The following is a 23,192-nucleotide window of genomic DNA, read 5'->3' as shown; positions in this document are numbered from 1 at the left end:
AGACATCTTCCCTAATGGGTAGCCCTTGCCTTGCATGCCAAAGGTCCTGTAGGTAACAGAGAAAGCCTAAATACCCTGAAGGGGTACCCTCTGATCTCAGAAACTAAGCAAGGTCAGGTCTTGAATGGGGAAAACTAAACAAGGTTAAGACATGAATGGGAGACCATCAGGTGCAGGGGGCTTATTTCAGAGAAGGCAATAAAGCAAAACCCCTGAGCATGCCTTGCCTACAAAAACCCTGTGAAATTCACAGAGTCACTGTTACGTTGGCAGGTCCCTGGGAGGTACACACTTTATTTACAAGGAAATGCTTACAGTTTGACATGTACCTGAGTAAATCTCATCAGTCGAGGAAGCCCAGCTCGCCTCCTGGGCCAGATCCTTCAAGACCCTCCGGCGCATCTGCCTCTTCTCCCTTAAGACATTTTTGAAGTTGTTGATGCACTTATTCAAATAGATGGTCTCCGCGCAGACCTTCTCCAGGCTCATGGGCCTGCACCCACTTGGCTGCACAGGGGTTGAACTGGGGTTTTGGGGGTCCAGTTCAGGGGGCAAGGGCTCCCCCTCACAACTCCCAGCATCCAGAGAGCCCCCAGGAAGAGGGGCAGGGGCCTCCTCCTCCAGAGACAGGGACACGCTGCGGGGAGCTCTCTGTGGAAGCCCCATACTGTCATTGCTCAGGGTAGTGTTGGCCTGGCTCTCAGAGGACAGACTCACAGGGCTTTCAGGAAAGGAGTCTACATTGTTGTTTGCGCTTGAGTTGCAGAGGGTGGGCACAGGCTCATTTCCTACACAGAGGCCCTTTTCACTTTCAAGGAGGACTTCAGGGTCACCCGTCTCCAGCTTGTGAAAGACCACCTGTAGAGCAGACCGGAAGTGGCTCAGCGCTTTCCCCAGTTTGTTGGTGTAGAACCTCATGTCCACGAGGTCAATGCTCTCCCGAGAGTGTTCCAGGAAGTACTGGGAATTCTCTAAGACCTCCCTGAAGACCTGATCGGTCGGATCTTGCTCATTCAGGTCAATCTGGATCATATCTTTGAGAGTCTCACTGCTGCCAACCAATTTGCGCAATGCCACATCGCAGGCCGGAGCCACCACTGCCACAGGGGCTTCTTCCAGAAGGCTCCCTTGTTCTGGACTCAGGAACTCCAGAGTGGTAGCCTCACAGTCTGTTTCACTTCCCCCTGGAGTCAGCAGCCCTCCTGCCTTGCCTTCCTCCTCCACACAGGGGACTCTCTCTTTGTTGGCATTGGAAGCCTCTAAGCCATGTTTACCTCCCTCACACACACCAGGCTCCTTGCCCAAGAGATTTAAGCATTCTGCTGAGGACAAAGACCTCCTCTGAAGGCAGTTTTCAGGCTTAGGATCCTCCAGAGACTTTGGAGAAGTACCACGTGTGCAAGAGGAATTAGTGCTGCTGGTGTGCAAACACTCCTTGTTACTGCCAAAGGACTGCACACCATTTTCAAGTTCAGAAATCAAGCAAGTGGGTTTCTGTGGGGGACTAAACTCCTCCCTTATTCCCTGAACCTCTTGATTGGCCTTTTCATGTGCAACCTGGCACAAGTCCAGTTGGAGCTGCCCATCTCCCTCTGTTCTTACCCCATCCCCCTGAACAGCCCCAGGCATCCAGTGGTTTTGCCTGGGTCCAGGCGATGGCAAAGTGTCCAACTGAACTCCAAGGTCCACCTGGCCATTCAGGGGGCTTGGTTCCCCTCCAGCTGCGATGGTGATTCCAGTGCTTTGCAAGAGAATTGACTTCTGGAGAATGAAGTCCCGCTGCTTATCATCAGCAAGTTTCACAACAGCAGGCCGGGGTGTCAACTGAATGCCCGTTGCTATGCCAGACCTGTAAGCATCTTTGATGTATGTACCACGCTGAATACCATTGAAACAGTGGTACTTGGAGAGGAGGCTGCACACCAGCTCCTTGGTGTTCTCCCCCTCTTGCTCAGGAATGCCATAAAAATACAGGACTGGTTCCTTGCTGGGGGCTCCTGGGAAGAGCTTCCGGGCCTTGGGCCCAACAGAGGCTTTGCCTGTAGGGGCCCTGCTGTTCTGAAGACCCTCGATCTCACTCAGAACCGTGTCGACGCAACTAGAGACTTCATCCACAGACCCTTTGATCAAGGTGAGGTGTTGCTGGAGCTCAGCAATCTCACTCTGGATCCGGCTGATCCCTTGCAACTCTTTCACAATATACTCAATGACATCTGCCGAGTGGTCTCTGGGTTTGGATCTGTAGGGAGAGTAGGCAAGGGGCTTCCTGGGGAGAGAGAGCCCATCCCTCTCCTCAGAGACCCGCTTTAGGCCAGTGCCAGTGCGGAGAGCCAGGAGGTCTGGCCCTTGGGGATGCTCAGCCACCCTCCCAAGGTTACGCTGGCCCTCCTGAACAGAAGCTGCAGCACGAGAGGCACTGACATACCCATCCCAGGTCAGCCATGCCTCCTCAGTCCGCCGGCCTTGGCTGGCCTCTCCAGCCCCACTGCCCTTTCCCTGGCTGTGAGGACAGTCAGGGCTTGTGGGTGTCCTCTTGATCCCACAGACATAGGTGTCTGTTTCTATTTCAACAGGAGAAAGGGAGCAGCGGTGATTCTGACCCAGGGAGAGCTCACTGGCTGGGCCTTGGTGGAGCTTCTTCATCTTTTCCTGAAACAACAGCCAGGACCTTTGCTCCCAAGAGAGCTGTTGGGCTAAGAGCGTCACGAGAGACTTTTCAAGGAGGAAAGCAATGGCATCTCCTGACCTTTGGACACCTTTGCTAGCAGCACACATAGTCAATGGCAAAACGGGCTCCCTTTCTCATAATGCCACAAAGCAGCAGAGGTCTCTGCCCCTCACTGCCCCAGCAGCTCTCTTTCAGCCAAGGTCCACATATGCCCAGGAAGGAGCTGTCAAGACAAGGAGCAGAGATGATGTATCCAAATCAGGGAAGGAAAAGAAGACCCAATGCATACACACACACACACACACACACACACACACACACACACAGACACCAGCTTCACCAATGTAATCAACAGAATTGCCTGCATGCAACAAAACAAATCTATTTTTTGCAAGACGTTTCATATAACCTGCTGCTTAGTTTCATCTGCATAGCTGAATACTGGATCTGGAATAAGTGGGCTTCAGGGGGAAAATGGAATGTCTCCCTGATTTGGAATGCTGGTGAAGAGAAAAAAGCCTCATTTTATCCCACTGGACCCTTTTCTTCTTCTTATAAGGCTCTTTCCTCTTTTCTTCTGCCAACACTTTCTTCGTATTGAAATTCGTCTCTCCTCTCTAGAGCAAAAATAAAGAGACTTTGCTTTTAGATTTATTTGGGGGGTTTTTTACCAGCTTCCAATGCTGATACAATAGGTGAGGTTTTGCCATGAGGTTTGCACCGCTCCTTTGCAAAGCTCTGATTCATCATCGTCTTCAGAGAGACTCTGCTCTTTCCGTGTCAGAAGTTTTCCTTGGCTGGGGTTCTATTTTTTCTTAAACACAGATCCAGGTTGTTTGGTTTTCCCTAGACTAGAATTCTGGGTGATGGATTATTTTTGAATTAATTTAGTTTTTCTATGTTTTCTGTCATTTCTTTTCTCTTCTTTTTTCCTTTTATTTTACTTCCTGCCCCCCCCCCAAAAAAAAAAACCAATTCCTCCACTCCCTGTAGCTTAATTTCTTGCCTCTGTTCCACTGGATGAAGGAATATCTTGGGTCTGGGGTCTTCCATTAAGACTGCATGAGCCAGTCTCTACTGCCTGGTTAGGCAGACATGTTTCTGTCTTCAGTCTTTAGAGCTAGAAACACGGCAAGTTTTGATGCAGAAGCTGGTTGAAAATCAGGAGGAAATATAGTTTTTTTTAAAGGGCTAATTGTGGCTAACTTTGCCCACTGAGAGTCTTGCAGGGAAGAGCCTCTTCACCTTCTGCCTTCACTCACACTATTTCTACATTTTACTTTTTAATGTAATCATTGTATTATGCTTCGTATGCATACAATGTTCCTCATCCTAGCCCTGAATTATGCAGGGTGCTTCTCCTTTCCCCTGTTTTCTTGAACATTATGCCTTCCTCTCAGTGATCTGTTCTTTGTTTGTCTGCCCTGATTTAAATCTGTTTTTTTTTTTTAAATTGTAAAGAGCCCCTGGATCGCAGAATCACAGAAACATAGAATTGGAAGAGGCCAAATCCAAACCTGTGTCATGTGGGAACTCACAATCTAAGCCCTCACTGCAACAGATGACCACATAACCTCTGTTTAAAAACCTCCAAAGAAAGAAAGAGACTCCACCACCCTTTGAAGGACTGTGTTCACAGTCTGGGGGTGCTTCTTGATCCCTCGCTTCATATGAGAAATCAAGTGAATGCGATGGTCAAGAGCGTCTGTTATCAGCTTTGGCTGATACGCCAGCTGTGCCCTTTCTTGGAATTGGATCATTTCAAAACTGTAGTACATGCACTGGTAACTTCAAGACTTGGTTTTTGCAATGCACTCTACATGGGGCTACCCTTGTGCCTAGTCCAGAAACTTCAACTGGTACAGAATATGGCAGCCAGGTTGATTACAGGAACAACTGGGAGCAACCATATTACGCCAATACTGAAGTCACTCCACTGGCTGCCTATTAGTTTCCGGGCACAGTACAAGGTGTTGGTTATCACCTTTAAAGCCCTGCGTAGCTTGGGCCTAACCTATTTAAGAAATCACCTGCTTCCATATAATCTGCCCCATGCACTCAGATCCTCTGGGAGGAATTTATTGCAACCTGTAAAAACTAAATTGAAGGCACCCTCCCAGAGGACCCTTCCCACCCTATGGAATGGCCTGCCAGATGAGATCCACCAAATATCCAACTTAGATAGCTTTAAAAAAGCAGTCAAGACAGATCTCTTCCAGCAGACCTTCCTGGAATAGCCCCCTGCTACAAATAGATTCCCCATTCTTGGAGTATTCTGTACTTGTATAATGCTGGCCATGATGTGTTTGCCCACTGGTTTTGCACTATATCATGTGATTTTAATATAAATATGTTGATTTTAATGTTTAAATTTTAATCTTAGAATGGTTTAATTCCTTTTTAAGGTGGGTGTATCTATCTGTATTATTGTTATCTCCGTACATCTGTATTATTTTAATTGTTGGAAGCCACTTTGATTGTTTCCTACAAATAAGCAGGATATAAATAAACGTTTTATTTATTTTTTATTTGAGGCAGCAATGTCTTCCACTGTTGAACATGGCAGAATGGGGTTGGACTGGATGGCCCTTGCGGTCTCTTCCAACTCTATTATTCTATGATTCTATGAACAGCTCTTACCATCAGGAAGTTCTTCCTTAAGATTAGGTGGAATCTCTTCTCAGATTACACCATCTTCCTCAGTGCAAGAAGGTGCAAGCCTGATCAACCAATTACTTGCTGCATGTTCTCCTGGGCTTAAGGTGAGAAGCCTGGCCCTCCCTTACATATCCATTTCACCTTCAAGGAAGGTGATGGTACACAGTAGAGCTTCAGCTGTGCAGAGGGCTGTAAGGACAGCAAAGAGTTCTGCTACAAGAAAATTTTGTGTTATAACACAGTGCACAGAAAAGCCTTTTCCAGCACAGAGGTCATTTCGTTTTACAAAACAAACAAAGAGCTTCCAGATCAGTTGCTAATATGCTGAAATAAGTCAAGGAAGGCAGATGGAAATGCTCAGTTGTCTTCCCTTTTTGAGGCAAAGCCCAAGTATATGCAAATGAATGCTGTGCACCCCTTTCTTTTTTTATTCCCAACCTCTTCCTCTCCCTCGCTGTCCCTTCCTTGCAGTTTGAAAGCTTCTTTAATGACAAGGGACTATGCTTCTGCTCATTAGTGGTACCATGGAAGTAACAAGGAGCTGTTTTCATTGGAGCAACCCAAATTTCTACTGGTGGAGAAACATGTATGTTTTCCAAGTGATACAGAATTCTTCATAGGATCCTCTGTCATGAGTTTAATGTCACTTCAAAGTTTAAATAATCCTCGACAAATTGAAGTCGGCCTAGTTAAAAAAAGAAAAGGATAGCTATTATGACTATCCGGCTTCCAGAAAAAACGAATACTGATAAGCGCAGGTTGGCTTATCAAGCTCTGGCGAGACGAAGTCATGCCGTTCACAGAGTAAGCGCAGCCTCTGGCTTCATTTTCATGCTCCTTTTTCAGGCAGGGAAGTCACGACAAGGCAATTTTTGTCTACATCAATGAGGATACTGTGTGAAAAATGTCTTCAGATAGTAAATCCCAGCCTTTTTCCAGGCAAGGACCGTTATTCCCAATGAATCTGTGCTGATGTGAGGGAAACCCCTTCAAGACAACTTGATCTGTGTTTACCAGGACCCCCGAGGCCACAGCCAAGAGACCAAAGCCCCTGGTGACCTCCTCTTGGTAACCACACATTGGGACTCTCAATTCTGGCCCTTGCTTTCCCTTAGCCTACCAGGGGCTCCTTGACAGACCTGCTGGCTCAGCAGGTCAATAGCAGCACCATGGAGAGTGCAGAGCGTAATCCCCTCTTGTCCTCTCTTAGGAGGCTGCACCTGGCTTTGGAGGCAGGGAGGAACACATTCCCTCCACTTATACATGTGCAGCTCCATCCATGCACTAGACATAGTGTCCAGGGGACCCAAGGAGCTCACAATTGAAAATTCAAGGCAGGAAAGCCAACAAAAAAAGAGGGGGAAAAGCGAGTGTGGCTCAGCGTTATTCCAGTCACACATGTCAGGGCTTATGTATGTATCAGCTCAGAGGGCTTTCTCTATTTCAGCCCCTCAGCTCTGGAACTCCCTCCCCAATGAGCTCTGTACTTCCACCTCCCTCTATGCTTTCAAGAAGAACTTGAAGACTTTTTTGTTCCGCCAGGCTTTCCCCCCCGTGAGCCTTGTGGTCATTCTCTTCCCCTTGGCAATTTTTTTGTGTATTCCATCCTACACAGCCACTTGTATAGGGTGTTGTTGGTTTTTACTGTTCTTAATTGTTAACTTTGTATTATTGTCATGCTGATGTTTTAATTGTCTTACTCTTTGATGTACACCGCTGTGATCGCTGGAATAGCGGTATAAAAATAAATTATTATTATTATTATTATTATTATTATTATTATTATTATTATTATTGAAAGGAGGACCTGATGCAGGGACTAGATCTCGTGGTCCTTCCTTCTCAAGCCTTGCACAGTAGAGAGTTAGTCAGTTTCCTAAATAGGTGTTTGTGCATGTGGGTCATTCAAAAAGAGGTGGAGAACAACTGGAGTGAACAGCTTTTCAACAGGGTGGTGGTGATGGTAGTGATTCCACTCTGGGAACACCCTCCAGAGAGTCTCTCTCATCTAGAACCCATCCTGCTTTTCTCTCTCCACTGCTCAAAGATCTCTGCTCTTCCAGGTCCTTCACGTTGCTGAATTGTCCAAAAGCTGGTTGGAAATGGTATTTTATCAGTGTTTTGATTAACTGTTCTGTAATCTTGAGTTTAAAAATTGTGTATTTATAAACTGGCCTAGGAACTTTACCACTGGAAGTGTGCAATACTGACCCCATATGCAAATAAAGGTATTCTAGTCTTTGGATTCCAGTGTTACCCTAAAGCAGAAACACCACATCCCAGCTACTCCTGGTGATGTGTGCTGTGGACCAGAATCCTGTAGACTGCTATTCAAACCAGTGGCTTATGGATTGGTGCCACTCCACAAGCATGGTCTGTCTATCCACAGCAAATTTCCAGGAAACTAGAAGATTACACTAATAATACTGCACCAATATGGTACTTGTACTGGTCCCTGGCGTACTGGGGGAAACTGTGGCCCACCACATCAGATGACATGAGAAGCATTGGTCTAGACCACAGCAGTCTCTTCACACAAAGGGGCACATTATGTCTATGGCCACATGCTTTCTATTACTTGCTCCAGCAATGTTTTCTAGGGCTAAGCATTCCCTCCCTCAAACAGCAGTGTTTGCCAACACTCAGTTCCACTTGAAAGTTGTCTCTACATGCAAAGCAATAAGACCTTCCTTTCCACGTAAGAAAATCAACATCTAGCCTAGTGCAAAGGAAGCCAGCGTGAAGCGCTATCTGTTTGGGAGCTCCTTCTATGTTGTCTGCAAGGCTGCCAACATTCCAGCATTATTATTATTTTGTCCTGAATATATATTTTCATAATATACTATACATTGTAGGATGGAGGTGGGGGAACTTCAGCTTTATTTAAAACCCCAAACCCAGAGCACTGTACATTCATGCTACTGAATTTTTCAGCAAGTGGCAGGAGCTGTTTGCACTTTAGCTGCTTTTTCTGAGACAGAGAGACAACCCCGAATGTTCTAGACTGAGAATCTCATTTCTTTTAAGGGCACATCAATTATGGTGTTTCCATTTCAGTCCTCCAAGCAAACAGCAATTCATTTCCAGAAGCTGAAAACACTAACAATTTCTAAGTGACTGAGGACATTAGAGCACAGAACAGGGCTGGAAACAGAGAAGCTGATCAATGCAAGGAGGTGAGGATCAAAAGCTGGCTCTTCCACAGCAGAAGTTACATGCCTCTGCTGTGTCTCAGCCACAATCCAGCCTCAAAGTGAGGAGATGGTGTTTTGCAGGAGATGGGGGACATAGCACTTTTTTTACAGATCTGCTGGGTTTACAATCTGTATTGTCAAAATAATATCATGGCGATGGGCATATGAGCACATATAGACATGGATTCGTTTAACTTGATAGTCTACTTTTACCTCAAAGACTCAGGATGGGTAATCATTTTAAACAAATATTTAATGAAATAAAGCAATTCCAAAATGTTCTGCACTATGTTGAACAACCAGAATACTATCCCTGAAAGGCTGTCTTTCACTTTCACTGAAACAGTTCATCCAAGCTTTTGTAACGGAGGGACCAAACAGAAGGTAATTCCCTAACTGTGTGGCATTCACCTAGAAGGCTGCTCTAGAAGGCCTTGAAATTCACAAGGGGCCTGGTATAGAGACAGTACCATCCAGAGAGCCCTTTACCTGGCCCAGCAGACTGTGAAGAGCCAGGAGGGAACGGCAGACAATCTGCATTTTGCACAAGTACCAAGAATGAAGACTATGTCATGGGTAGAGAGACTCAAATGAAAATATTCCTCTTCCAGGTCAATGTTTTCAACAAGAACAGTCTCTGAATGGTAGCCTCTATGCAGGTATCCTCTTCAATCAAAGATGTCCATGTCATCCAAGGACATATTTTAAAACGGAGTGTTGTACTCAACCTCTTGCCAGTGACAAGAACAGTGGATTCTGGAAGAGAGACTCATGGCCAAAGGGCTCAGGAGATCAGGACATTAACATCTGAGGTGCAGCTCTTCCCCTAAGCCCTGCTGTGGCCTAACAACTAGGATCATGAAGAACAGCAGGATGATTTTTCCCTATGTAGAGAAATTCATCATGGTTCTTCAGGGGTAATCACTAGAACTTGTGTCTGGTGCTAACTGCAGCTGATTCAATGCTCCAAACAACCCAAAAAGCAACACAGGAGATAAGTAGTGAGCATTTTAAAGTTAATCTACATGTTTAGATTGAGTGAAGTAATAGTGCCACTCTATTCTGCTTTGATCAGACCTCCCTTGCAATCCTGTGTCCAGTTCTGGTCACCACAATTCAAGAAGGATGCTGACAAGCTGAAGTGTATCCAGATGAGGGTGACCAAAATGGTGAGCAGTCTGCCCCATGAAGAGTGGATTAGGGCGCTGGATATGTTTAGCCCACAGAAGAAAATATTAAGGGATGACATGATAGGCATGCTTAAATATTTGAAGGGATGTCATACTGAGGATGCAGCAAGCTTGAATCTACTTACCTTCAGATGAGTTTTTTTTTCTGGAATGACTGGACTAGAACATAGGGCAATGCATGCAAAATACAGGGAAAGAGATTCCACCTCAACATTAGGAAGAACTTCCTGACAGTAAGAGCTGTTCAGTAGTAGAATAAACTGCCTCAATGTGGTGGAGTCTCCTTCTTTGGAGGTTTTCAAAGAGAGGTTTCTCCTGCCATCTGTCAGGAGTGCTTTGTGTCTTCCTGCATGATAGAATGGGGTTGAATTGGATGGTCTTTGGGGGGTCTCTTCCAACTCTATGATTCTATTATTCTAGTCATCACCCACACCTGGCTCGCAGACACAAGCAATCCTTTCGTCATGAGATAAAGGCGTAATCTTTTCTAACTCTATAATTCTGTGATTCATATGATGAATGGGAGCTAGTGAGCCTTCCAAATGATGGCAAAACAAGCTTGAGTGTCACACAGAACTCTCCTTTAGATTCATGTAGCCAATCATCCCAGAAAAAAACCTCATCTGAAGGTAAGTAGATTCAATCAAAGGCATTGTTGTTCTGGCTGGATACAGCCAATGAAACATTGAAAACAGTTGGGTGTATTTCTTGGACCAATGTGCTAAAATGGGAGGCTCTCCCTTTTGCATAATGCTAGAACATGGGGTCACTGAAGTGAATGGATTAGAAGCAGGCTTAGCCAACAGTGCCTCTCCCAAGAGTCTGATGCAGGGGACTAGCAGTAAGTGATGGCTGCCCTCTTCCTTCCAAATTGGTGGCAAGCCTCTTGGAGGAACCTGGTAAGCTGCTGCTGTTGCTGCTCCTGTTGAGAAGAGGACATGATGGTGGGGCCTCGCTCTAACCCTGGAAAGCCACTCTGGCACACTTTATCTAAGGGAGAACGACAAGGATACACCCTAAGCGAGAGAGTGGAATCTCATAGCTGAGCACCACAGGAAAGGTTGCTATGGCAGCTAACACTGGCACTTGCTAGGAATTCTTACATGACACCTTTTATAGTCACCAAGGACTAAGTGTATTTCAAACACGGCCGTACCACTGTGCCAGGATGATGAAGCTTTCTTGGCGAGAGCCTCCCTGGAGGCTGGCAAGCGCTGTCTCCAATTCAGAAGCACAGATTATGATTGCAGCCTGATGACACTTCAAGAGGGCTGTTTCTATCCTGGTGGCTTGTTTTTGAGCATGTTTATTTTCCAAAGCCTCATCTGCCAATAAGCAAACAGACTAATAATTTTAGTTAGACCTGAAATATGTATTGTGCTGAAGAATAAATCAAGTTTCGGATGGCATCACCAGATCCTAGAAGACAGAAGACTGAAGGGGAACTCTAATCTAAGACAGAATAATAAAAGTAGTAATATTTCAATCTCAATTAAGAGGAGGGGGGAAAGACCTTGCATTAGCCACCCGAAACCAAATTTGCAAGAGAGTCATGGTTTGGATCCCAGTGCTGAGAGCAGAAGATGAGTAATTCTGGCAGCGGAATGAGGAAGGGGAGAAAGAGGGAAAGCTAGAGGGAAGAACTGTGCAGAGTATATCACGGCTAGCAAACCAAGCAAGCTGTGGTGGGACATTTTCAGGAGCTTTCAGACCTGTGCAGCTTCCGAAGCCAAGGACTTTACCTGGAGTCCTCAGGGAGAACGAGAGCCAACCGCGGGTGCCACAGGTAGCACTCCAGACTCAGCTCATTAAATGACAGCCAGCAGCGATACAAGAGAAGGCAACAGCATCCGAAGAGAAAAGGCTCTCTGGGAGAGGAACAGGATCGGCAGGAGGCAGGCTGATGGATGCAGAGAGCCCATGATGGAGCTTGGCAGGTCAGTCACCCTTGAGTAACCAGCCTTGACTGCTACAGGCCTCTCTCGCCCTCCCAACCCTTCTTTTTGTCTATGTGTGTATGTTTTGGAAGGCAACAAGCAAGTGAAGGAACCTTGGAAGGCAGAAAGGAGACTTCTTCAAAGGCATCTCCAATTACTGACATGAAATGGTGCATCTCACTGTAATATTCAGTTTCCTCATTTTTCATACTTCCTTGAGATAAAGTTGACTTTGGAGCAAACTGTGCCACTCACTTCTCCAATAATGTTTAGCTGAAGGAATGCAAAGCTTGAAAATGTTACTTTTATGGACTTGAAATCCCAGAATCCTTCAGCTTGTAACCATGCTGGGAGTTTGAGTACCAACAATGTAACTATACCAAGCTTTAAAGAAGCACTTGAATTAAAAAGTGCAACCATTTTCATTTAGATAGTTAAGTAAACCAGGGAGAATGGTTTCAAAACTCAGATGCAAAGCCCAACAGGTTTTTCTGCTGTTCAAGTGATAGATTCTAAGCAGAAGCAAGGACTACCCAGCCTTTTTAGGATGGATAGAGACTGTATGTATGTGTACACACACAAGGAGCCAACTCTGGAACTGCAACAGTCTATCTTGCCCAAGTGCTGGCCTTGGGAGCCTATTGATCCTCACTTCTTTTCAGAGATTCCCTTGGTCCACCTGATTTCTACTTAGCAGCAAATGTCAGTGCTTACTGGGGGGAAAGCTGGTTGCTGGAACTTATTTTTATGAAACAGCCATTGAGATTCCTGGTGGATTCTGAAAAACTCAACAGAACTTGAAGAATCACAGCTGTGTTAGCCCCACTAGAGTAGAAACTAGGCCAGCATCATTTACCAGATGAGTTCAAATAACCATCTAACACAGAGCTCTCGGAGTAAACATACAAAGGGGAATAAGCGGATGACCATCACCTGATCAAAATCTACAGAAACAGACTTCAAACTGATCAAACTGATGAGGATATGTTTTAAGGCGCTGACCATACCCTGAGAGTCAAAGAAATACCTTGTCTCTACTCCACAAAGGGATTCAAACATGGCAAAAATGGAAGCAAGACACAAAAAGAAGGGGACAACTGATGCTTCTTAGCCCAAGAAGGGATGATGGACAGCTACAGGTTGTAACCTCTGACAAATTCTCTGGACCAGTCTCACATACCTCATGCAGAATAGGCCTATTTAACACAGTTGCTGCAAAGGGAAATCTGGAGAATATCAGAAGTTTCAACTGGGGACTTGGCCAAGTGGCACCTCTACTGTTCAAGGCTGCCTACCAAACTGTGTGCAAATACTTTCGCAAGCTTATGGGTCATCCCCTTTAAAGCTGTGGATCTGACCTGAGCTATCTCCTCAATTGGACTGAATGCCACAAAAGCTATGCCAAACTTCCATTTACAGGATGGCAAGGGCTCTAGATGGAAAACTGCTTAAAAAGCGGAAGGGATAAGTTGGGGCCTCTTTTGAGACGAGGTCTGGCCTTCACTAGCATGGGATTTCAACAGATGCAAGCAACATGTGTGCACAAGTGCGTGTGTGTATGCACATACATGGATTCAGGTCTTTCAACAGAGCATTCTCCATTCAGAGACAAACTTCAAGGTTTGGCAATTGGAAGCTTCTACATAACCAAGATGGAATTGCCAGCCTGGAGATTAGGAGGGCAAAGTAAGAGGACATTTGGTCGCTTTGCAAGCTGGTGCTACCTCCCCAAACCTTCCTCGATGTCTCTCATTCCACCATGTCAGCTCTTTGATGGCTTCTTCTTTAGGCGAGAGAAGGCTGTGAAGCATGGGAAGCCCGGGCACCTTGCCTGCTTCTGTGCTTCATCTGCGGTAGAACTCTGGCACTCAGAAAGACTCACAGCTTCTCATGTGCCAAAGTCCTATTCTGGGTGAGGCAGGGTCCCAAGAGGCTTCTACTTATTGTTCTTCCCACCCATCACTGCTACGTATGTCAAAACACATACATGCACACACAGAGGACAAGGTCAATAGCAGAAATATCTTCATCTCTGAATTTTGTTTTGGTTCTGCTGGCTTTAATTTGGCAACTCTGGACAACATAATACAACCAGCTCCCACTACATGACTCTGAAGTGATAGGCTTTAAGTAAATATATAATATAACAAAGTATATATTAACAAAGTCCTCTCCCACTAGAACCAATCAGATGCTCAATTCCAGCTGAAATAAATGATATGCTGTCCTAACACAGCATAAATACTAGAAGAAGCAGTTTCCAGTTTCCAGCTAAGCAGATGGACGCAGGCAGATTTACCCAGAACACAGAGCACACAAATACAAACGGGCGTCAAGCATCAGGAAAAACCAAGAGTTATGGCAAATCCCACAGACAGTTTTACACACACACACACACACATCTCCTTCTCTTCCTTCTCCCACAAAAGCCCTCCTTGGAGCAGCCAAAGTTCAATGCCTCTCCCATGGTTCAGCCTCAGAACTTACCTTGAAGGTTTACACAGAAAAACCTAAGAGGCTAAAATGAAAAAAGAAACCTGGGGGAAAATCATAAAAGGAAAGCAGGAGAACATGAAAGCTCTCTTTCCCAGACTGAAGAACCCTCCGACGGCAGCAGAGATGAGCCCAGACCTGACCCATGCAGTTGGTGGGGTCCTCTGAGGGTCATGGCAGCGAAAGCCACCTGAAGCATCTGGTCCCACAGTATCCGGGCAGCAGAAGGTGCCAAGTGGAGAGCATTTTTGGAAGCACACAACCGATTCCTCTACCTTCAACCACCAAGCCCCAAGAGAATGTGGAGAAGCCAAGAGACAAGAGAAAACCCGCTGCAGAAGCTCTTCTTTCTTCATGAAGGATCCTTCAAGAGAAAGCAATGGGCTGTCCTCTGTGGATTCGTGCTTTTCAACCCAAGGAGCAGCTTGTCAACTTCCTCCGTCTCTTCAGCATTGCACTTGAAAAGAAAGCTGCCGTGCACCAGCAGCAGTAGTGTGTCTTACTTCAACAACTCCTCCCTCCTCTTCCTCCTCAGTTGCTTGGCTGCCTGGAGCCTAACATGCAGCCCCACACCCTCCCCTTGCTTCTCACACCCTGGCATGAACCAGTTTCTTCATTTTATTATCCATCCAGTGATAAAAAAAAGAAGATAGGACCAACGTGACAAAAAGATTCACAGAAGGGGAGGGGAGCAGCTGGCAGCATTTGCGGCACACACACACACACACACACACACGGGGGGGGGGGGGGCTGGGGCTAATTGCAAGTGCATAATTGGGGCAAGCAGGCAGGAAGAGAAAGACAGACTCTTTTTCCATCCAGAGTCTTTCATCCTTTCCCTTTTCCTCCCTGCTGGCATTATTAGCCTCTGAGAACTTTAGCACAGAAATTATGTTTGGAGCTGGAGTTAAGACAGCTGGCTTGTTCTCAAACAATCCCACAGACTTTATGACCGTCAACCTGGCCTATGTGACCCAATGCCCTAGAAGAAGACAAATCCCACCAACAACAACACTTCAAGGCAGGACAAGGTTTGAAGATCCCAGAGGCAAAGCCTAGAGTTCTTTACTCCTGCTGAGGTTTTCCATTTTATTAAGCTCCCTCACCCTTTTAATGCTTTCCTTGACACAGTTTTAATTGATTTTATGCTCTTGGGGTTTGGTTGCATTGCTATTATTCTGATGACACTTTTAATTTGGACGGCTCCTGGGAGATGTTTGGTGGCCAAAAGGTGAAGATGGAATCTCTAGCTGAACCAACCGGCTTGCAAAATGTTGAACTCTCTCTTTGAATGGGGCCCTGCACTGAGGAGCCGCAGGTCTTCTATGGTTACAGTTTAGGTAACTTTGGGGCACACACTCTTTGTGCCTTTTCCTGAGGTCCAAACACAGCAAACCCAGAGAGGGAAGCACCTTACCCTCTCAAGCGTCCTCCAAGCCAGTAGTGCTCCTACAAGCATAGGGTGCGCAGGTGAGCCCTTCCACCATCTCCTATCTACCTAAGAAATTAACCTTCTGGGGACCTTAGGCAAACCCAAGGCATCTTTTCAGACCTACACAATCCTGGCCCAATCTCTCTATGGTCGGTTACTTCCGTTTGCAGACATCTGGGTGGGAGATTTTAAAGAGGCGTCATTTCTGTCTAGAAATATGTGGGTGGTTTGTAGCAGCAACACAAAACATAGCATTAGCCTCATGGAAGCAAAACACAAGTTAGGGCATCTTTCAGAAGTGGGTAAATAGGTGGTGAAATGGCAAATGGGCTTACTTCTGAGTAAGAAAAAAATGATGCAACGTGGAATTTAAAAAGGGGACTCTATCCACATGCAGTCTAAATGGACAATGACTGGCTATGGAAGAGATCTTGGAGTTGTGGGTGAAGAGTTCAGAGAAAGCACACACTTAAATGGTACTTTCAGTGAAAAAGCAAATTTCACACCTGTTAGGCAACAAACAAAACTGCCAGTACCACAATGCACAAACAGATGGCATCACCATTCCTCGGGGCACTTTATTTGAGTATTCTTGTGGTCCTTGTGGCCCCTTTCAAAAGGTTTCCACCCAAACATTAGGAAGAACTTCCTGATTGTAAGAACCATTAAACTGTGGAACACACAGCTTCAGAGGATGGTGGACTATCCTTCTTTGGAGGACTTTAAACAAAGGTTGGTTAGCCATCTTTCAGGAGTGCTGGAACTGTGGGTTGCCTGTCCTGGCATTAGGAGTGCAAACGGATTTTGTAGCACATCTGAGACTAACAGAAAGAAAGAAGCTGGTAGCATAAGCTTTCATAGAATTGAGTCTACTTCTTCAGATGCATGAAGTGGAGGGTCCAGAAACAGACCTATATAAGTAGGGCTATGTGTGAGAATGTAAAAAGAAAGGCAAAATTTTATGGTTATGGAGATGAGTCAACAAGTTCAGTTTTAACTATGGTCATTGGGGAACAAAGGCAGGAGGAAGAATGTTGCCTAAGCCAAAGTGAGTAGATAACCATATAAACAAGAATTGTATGAGTGTGGGAACCAGAAAGGAGATCAGAGAGTTGGACTGGCTGACCCTTGCAGTCTCCTTTCAGCTCTCCCTTGATTTCAACCATACCTCTGTGTGGCCCATTTCAGAAAGAGTCCCCCAATCCTGCAATGGTGTGGAAAGCACTGCAGCACTGAGCAGAGATAACCCCCTGCCAGGCTGGGACAACACTTCATATGCTTTTCTGGAACTGTTTCTTTGAACCTTGGAGCCACAACTTGGGAATCAAGAGACAGCCTGCAATCTCTGTTTCCATCCAACTGTGATCATATTACATTTCTGGACACACATTCAGTCTTATTAAGGAAAACCTAAAGCAAACATATGTCCCACAAAATAATCACCACTCCATCCATGCAGAGAAGCATCGGCTGCTTATACACACTAAAATTAGGGCAATCCACAGAGGAAACTGCTTTTGCATGTTAATGGCTCCTTTCCTCCAGCTGCTGCCACACACAAGCCACAGACATGAGTTCCATGTAGCAGCCCTCCTATCTCCATGGGGCTGAAGTCTGGGCACTAAGAGGCTCAAGGCACAATCCTTTGTGGGTGGCAGAGCAAGGCGAAAGAGGCAAGAGAAGGGATTACAACACAGCTGTGGGTCATTTGCAGCCTGGGGTGCACAGAGATGCTTTATTCTGTGTTGAACCATGGGTCCAGCTTTGATTTCCAATCTAGATTCCCTGGATACTGTTGGGTTTCAACTCACAGAAATCTTAGCTAGAACAGCCCACAATGAAGGATTTGGGGAGTCAGAGTCTCAGGAACCAAGACTGGGAATCACTGAGATAGGTGGACACACGAACTCCAGTGAAGGGCATTGTCATATCATTGTGAACCATCAACCTCACCCAAAAGGAACCACAAAGCTAGCCCACACAGACTACCATGACCAGCAACAATGCATTGTGGATCTTCACACTTTGAGCGGGTGGCGCTGGAGAGCACACCTAACAGCTCCGGCATGCAAGGCATGGCAATGCCCATCAGGGGCTTTCCTAGGCTGAGTCTAGTCAGACGTTAAAACAATGGTGACTTTGGATGTTTTACTTTTAATTTACAGCTAAGTCTTAATTTTAGGCCATATCAGTGAGGAATTATTAAAACTGATAAAGTACCAGTTCAGCAATGTAGGCCAAGTAGCTTTGATGTCGATGAGGTATACATTATTCTGAATTTTAAAAATCCTTGTTATCTCACCACTCCATTCCAACTTCCTAGAGAGTAAAGCTCTTAACTACAGATAAAAGTGCAGTAAGCAGTTCTTCCCCACAAGCGTGGGTGGATAAACCAAAGAGGAGACAGCAGAGCTTCCAGGAGCACACAGTCCCTCAGCCCCATGCAAGAGAGGATCGGGGCCCCACTCACCTGCCTCCAATCTGGAGGACAGGTACAAACCTCTCACATTCAGGAGGACCAGGCAGGGAGAGTGAGAGTAAGCCTCAGAGGCAACATGGATGCATGCATTTTGCAAGCATACCCTCCTTGCTTGCAACACATGTCTGTATGCATACACGGTTCCTCCCACCCAGTATGTTAGGCTCTCAGGGCAGTGTACTAGTAAAGTCAATTTGCCAGTCTTAACAGCACAAAATTTAAAGCAATGAAAATAATTTAACAGACTGAAAGCATATTAAACAATTTAACAGATAAAAACAGGTTTTAAAATACTTTTAATCCAGATATACAGTGGCTGGGGGTTGAGAGAGAGAGAGAGAGAAAGAGAGAGAGAGAGAGAGAGCATTTTCAAGACATGGATGCTTGATGCTTGAATCCATGGCTAAAATATCCATGAATATCCATGGATATGGAAGGATGACTGTATTTTGAAATGAATCAGTTAGCTCCAAGGCTTGAATACCATGTTTTTAATTGGGCCTAGAATGAAGCAACAAGAAGGAGGCATCACACAGTTGATGTGTCACGGTCAAGAAGGCCCTGCTCTCACATTCCCATTTATCTTCAGGCAGGCTTAATATAGGGAGAGGTGTTCCCTCAAGTATCAAGGTCTCAGGGTTGTGATGGCTCTTAAAGTATCTGGAAATACTGTTTTCACTTATGTAATTTTTCCCTCCCCTAATGTTATTATAAGATGCTCTGAGCAAGGTTTTACTATGAAAAAATCCAGCACACCAATAGACTGCTTCTGTCTCTGCTTCTGCTGCTAGACAAGGTCATCCCTTCCTGCCCCCAACCATTCAACACACTGTGATCCCCCCTTGAATATCCCCTCCACAGCCCATGAGAAGGGATTTTCAGCAACAGCAAGGGAACAGGCCAGCAGCAGAACTAAGGCTGGATCAGTCCAAAGACCTTTCCCATCTAACATTCTGTTCACCAGGGATCACCAGCTGCCCCAACAGAAAGCCCAACAGCACAATGTCATGGGTGCAAATGCTGCCTCCCCTCTTGTGCTCCCTGGCAGCTGATATTCACAGGCAGTCTGGCCTCTTGCCCTGGAGATGATGGGGAACCACCCTTCATTCTTGAAGGTCCCATCCCCCTGTATGAATTTGCCTAATGTCTCTCCAAAGTCCTGCATCAATAGGAGTGTAGTGTCTAGATCGAGGGAAGTAATAGAACCATTATGTTCTGCTTTGGTCAGGTTTCACCTGGAACTCCAGACACACTCCAGCTTCTCAACATCCTTCTTGAATTGTGGTGCCCAGAACTAGGCTGACCAAAATGCTGAAGGGTCTGGAAACCACCAAGCCCTGTGAGGAGCTTAGGGAGATGGGTATGTTTAGCTTGGAGAAGAGAAGATTCAGAGGGGACATGATAGCCATGTTTAAATATTTGAAGGGATGTCATATTAAGAATGGAGGAGACTTGTTTTCTGCTGCCCCAGAGACTCGGATGCCGAGGACTGAATGACTGAAAACCTCTGGAATATATTAGGCAATAAGAATTGCTGGACAGTGAAATAGGCCTTGGAATATAGTGGAGCCTTTGGAAGGCCATCTGTCACAGGGAGGGCTTGGACTTTCTTCCTGCATGGCAGAAGGTTCCCTTGATGTCCCTTACAGTGTCTTCCAACTCTATAATTCTATGACTCCTCCACATTGGCAACTATCACTACATCCTGTGGCAAGGAATTCTACAGTTTAACCATGTGCCATGTAAAGAAGACACACAGAATGTCCTGAATCTCATACTAAAGAGAGAAAGAGAGGGAGAAAGAAATAAGAGGAAAGGGATTAGATGGAGCCAGCAGTAGTTATCACCATGAATGAAGTTCAACAACAATTCATGTTTGTTTTTTTAAACCTGATCATCTTGCACACCTCCAAAAATCCTAGAATGGGACATGTAGTGCCAAAGAGATGATTCACTCACTAACATCAGGTGTCTGGAAAGCATCAGTAACTTGATCACGAAGATTGAATTTATCTGCAGCCTCCATATCAAAGTAGGGACAGATGACAGCCAGAATTTTCACAGGCCACTGTCAGTGATGCTCTTGTAATTTTTAAAAAATGCACGTGTCCTTGAGTTACATGTGGATTGTGATGTGAAAAAGGTGCAGTGGGAAGTTAATACTCAGCCACATCCTGATGGTGCTGTAACAGTGGAGAAGAGGTGCCATTCTATGCTCACTGTCCTTTTCTTGCTTGAGACTGACTGCAGTCAGTTATACTAGCCAAGCCTACCATGTTGACAGGCTGTCCGAAAAGCATCAACAACAGGGATTTCTTCATGTCTCCTCCCCAGTATCCAACTCCATGTAAGTAACCTCTCCAACAAATTCAACCCAACAGAGCATGTGTAAGCAGGTTGGAAATTGGTCCTGTAGCTGAAGGTCTTGTAACATCTTTATCAATTACTTGCATGAAAGAATAGAGGACATGCTTATCAAATTTGCAGATGACACCAAATTAGGAGGAATAGCTAATACCCCAGAGGACAAGATCAAAATTCAAAATGACCTTAATACATTAGAAAGCTGGGCCAAAACTCAAAGAAATGAAGTTAAACAGTGAGAAATTGCTAAGAAAAACTTAGGCAGAATAAATGAAATGCATAGATATAGGATGGGGGCACCTGGTTTAATGAAACTATGTGTGAAAGGGATCTAGGAGTCCTAGTAGATCACAAGTGGAACGTGAGTCAACAGTGTGTTGCAGCTAAAAAGGCCAATGCAATTCAATAGAAGTATAGTGTCTAGATCAAGGGAAGTAATAGTGCCACTATATTCTGCTTTGGTCAGCCTCACCTGGAATACTGTGTCCATTTCTGGGCACCACAGTTCAAAAAAAGATGTTGAGAAGCTGGAGCATGTCCAAAGAAGGGCAACTAAAATGGTGAAGGGTCTGGAACCCATAGGTCTCCCTATAAGGAGGGACCTAGGGAGCTGGGTATGTTTAACCTGGGGAAGAGAAGGTTAAGGGGTGATACAATAGCCCTGTTTAAATAATGAAAGGGGTGTCACATTAAGGATGCAGCAAGCTTGTTTTCTGCTGCTTCAGAGAATAGGACCCAGAGCGATAGATGCGAGCTACAGGGAAGGAGATTCCATAAAATATTAGGAAGAACTTCCTGACAGTAAGAGCTGTTCAACGGTGGAACACATTCCCTTGGAGAGTGGTAGACTTGCCTTTTTTGGAGGTTTTTAAACAGAGGCCAGATGGCCATCTGTTGGGGGTGCTTTGATTGTGATTTCCTGCATGTTAGGGGGGTTGGACTGGATGGCCCTTGGGGTCTCTCATGACTCTATAATTCTGTGATTCTATGATTCTAATGCTGTCTCACTGATTTCCTGTGTCATGGTCTCTTCGCTGCTCCCACAATTGCCCTCAAAGATTTACTTCTCCACCTCTTTCCTACGCAACAGATGGGAGTTGTAGGAGTTTCACCCTTCTCTGCATTTGAAAATCCATGGCTGCTTCTGAATCAAATCGGCCTCTGAGCATTTCAGCACCAATTTAAACTTAGCCCAATTGGAGTGAGATGACTAGACTCAGTTGCTTGCCAGGTGGCTGCGTAGCATTTTGCAGGCCCTTCCATGCCATCAAGGTACCATCTTGGCAACCACTCAATTAGCCAAGCCCTTCTTTGCATTGCTGACTTTCTTCCAAAAGCATTTAATAAATGCATTCTCTGCTTCTGTGCAAATAGTTTGGAACTCATCTGCACAATTTTGACGGTCACCAAAAATCTTTTTACATATTTGTTTGGCCTTAAAAATCAATGTCCCTTCTCTCCGTGGAGGCGTGCTGGGCTTTAAAAAGGAAAGCACCTGCTGATGTTTATTCCAGTGCAGCGACAATAGCTAGACACTCTTTCTACCTCTGTGGCAGATCTTCCAAATGAAGACTAGCCACAATCCAGGTGACCACAAGAATCCTGAACCACAAAAATTCCGACATAAACCTCATCCCCACAATGGATGATGCCACCAAAGAGGCCTAGCAATCCACAAGGTCCTAAAAGGCAAGTGCTGTTTATGAGCTTAGACACCTTCCATAAATGAGATGAAACCAAAAGACCATTCCTCCTCTTTCCTGTAGCAGGTCCTAAAACTGAGTGTGACTGAGGAACAGCTGTCACTTCCCTGCACACCTGCCAGGTTTCACCCTCAAGTTGCTGGTTTGAATTGGATCTTGATGCGCTCTACCTAGGCAACTTGCTAATAGGTGAGCCAGTCCAAAAAGGTCAGAATCCCAGGCCTTCTTGTGTCCCCACTTGGGCTCTCTGACTTTAGGCTGCATCAATAGAGGTATAGTGTCTAGATTAAGAGAATTAATATTGAGGATGGAGTAAGATTGTTTTCTGCTGCTCTGAAGACTAGAATATGGAACAGTGGATGAAAGTTACAAGAAAAGAGATTCCACCTCAACATTAGGAGGAACTTCCTGACAGTAAGAGCTGTTCGACAGTGGAACACACTCCTTCCTCGGAGTGTGGTGGAGTCTCTTTCCTTGGAGGTCTTTAAGCAGAAGCTGGATGGCCATCTATCAGGGATGCTTTGATTGTGAGTTCCTGCATGGCAGGGGATTAGACTGGATGGCCCTTGTGGTCTCTTCCAACTCTATGATTCTATGATTCAGAGTCACAGTCAAACCACTATGCCACACTGGCTCCCCAGCCCGGCCAACCTGCAATTTGTAGCTATCATCTAACCCTGGCAGGCAAAATGGAACTTTGTCACACCATTTTGTTTGTATCTGAAAAATGTTTGAAGATTTTCTTGCTTGTACTTTGAAACATCAAGAAGAATTTACAGAGGTTACAAGGTATGTGAGAGTGGAAAAGACTACCTTGGAGGCTGGTGGATTCTCTTTCAGTGGAGTTTTTAAATAGAGAATGGATGGCCATCCCTCTTGAGTACTTTAGCTGTGGTCCCTGCACTGAGCCAGGCGGCTGGACAAGATTACCCTTGGAGTACAAATTAGCTACTCTCTTCTGACTTCTCTACCTCTTCTTCACATCTTCTTTATAACTGAGTGCTCTCTTCCAGTGAAAACTCTACTGAAAGGACAATGGATCTCAGATGGTCTCAATGTGAAAGGTGGGCTGCA

At 45.4% G+C, this 23,192-nt stretch overlaps 1 protein-coding gene across 11 annotated transcripts in view; it reads right to left on the bottom strand.

The window, feature by feature from the left end:
- Positions 1-23,192, bottom strand: part of UNC13B (unc-13 homolog B) — a 250,006-nt gene that overhangs the window by 114,365 nt on the left and 112,449 nt on the right. For 2 of the 11 annotated variants that reach the window (XM_089498321.1, XM_089498326.1), the window contains exons 1-2: positions 14,135-14,632; positions 330-2,891 (exon numbers count right to left, since the gene is read on the bottom strand). The exons of the other annotated variants lie outside the window; for them this stretch is intronic. In XM_089498321.1, coding sequence (XP_089354447.1) covers positions 330-2,775 — 2,446 coding nt within the window. In that variant the 5' untranslated portion in view covers positions 2,776-2,891; positions 14,135-14,632. Of the gene's footprint in view, positions 1-329; positions 2,892-14,134; positions 14,633-23,192 lie in introns of those variants that run through there. 11 annotated transcript variants of the gene reach the window in all.

Source organism: Sceloporus occidentalis, unplaced genomic scaffold (assembly GCF_023333645.1).
Source record: "Sceloporus occidentalis isolate IW3139 unplaced genomic scaffold, rSceOcc1.0.p SCAF_1, whole genome shotgun sequence".
NCBI classification, from domain to species: Eukaryota; Metazoa; Chordata; class Lepidosauria; order Squamata; family Phrynosomatidae; genus Sceloporus; species Sceloporus occidentalis.
This window is presented reverse-complemented; position numbering and strand designations above follow the sequence as displayed.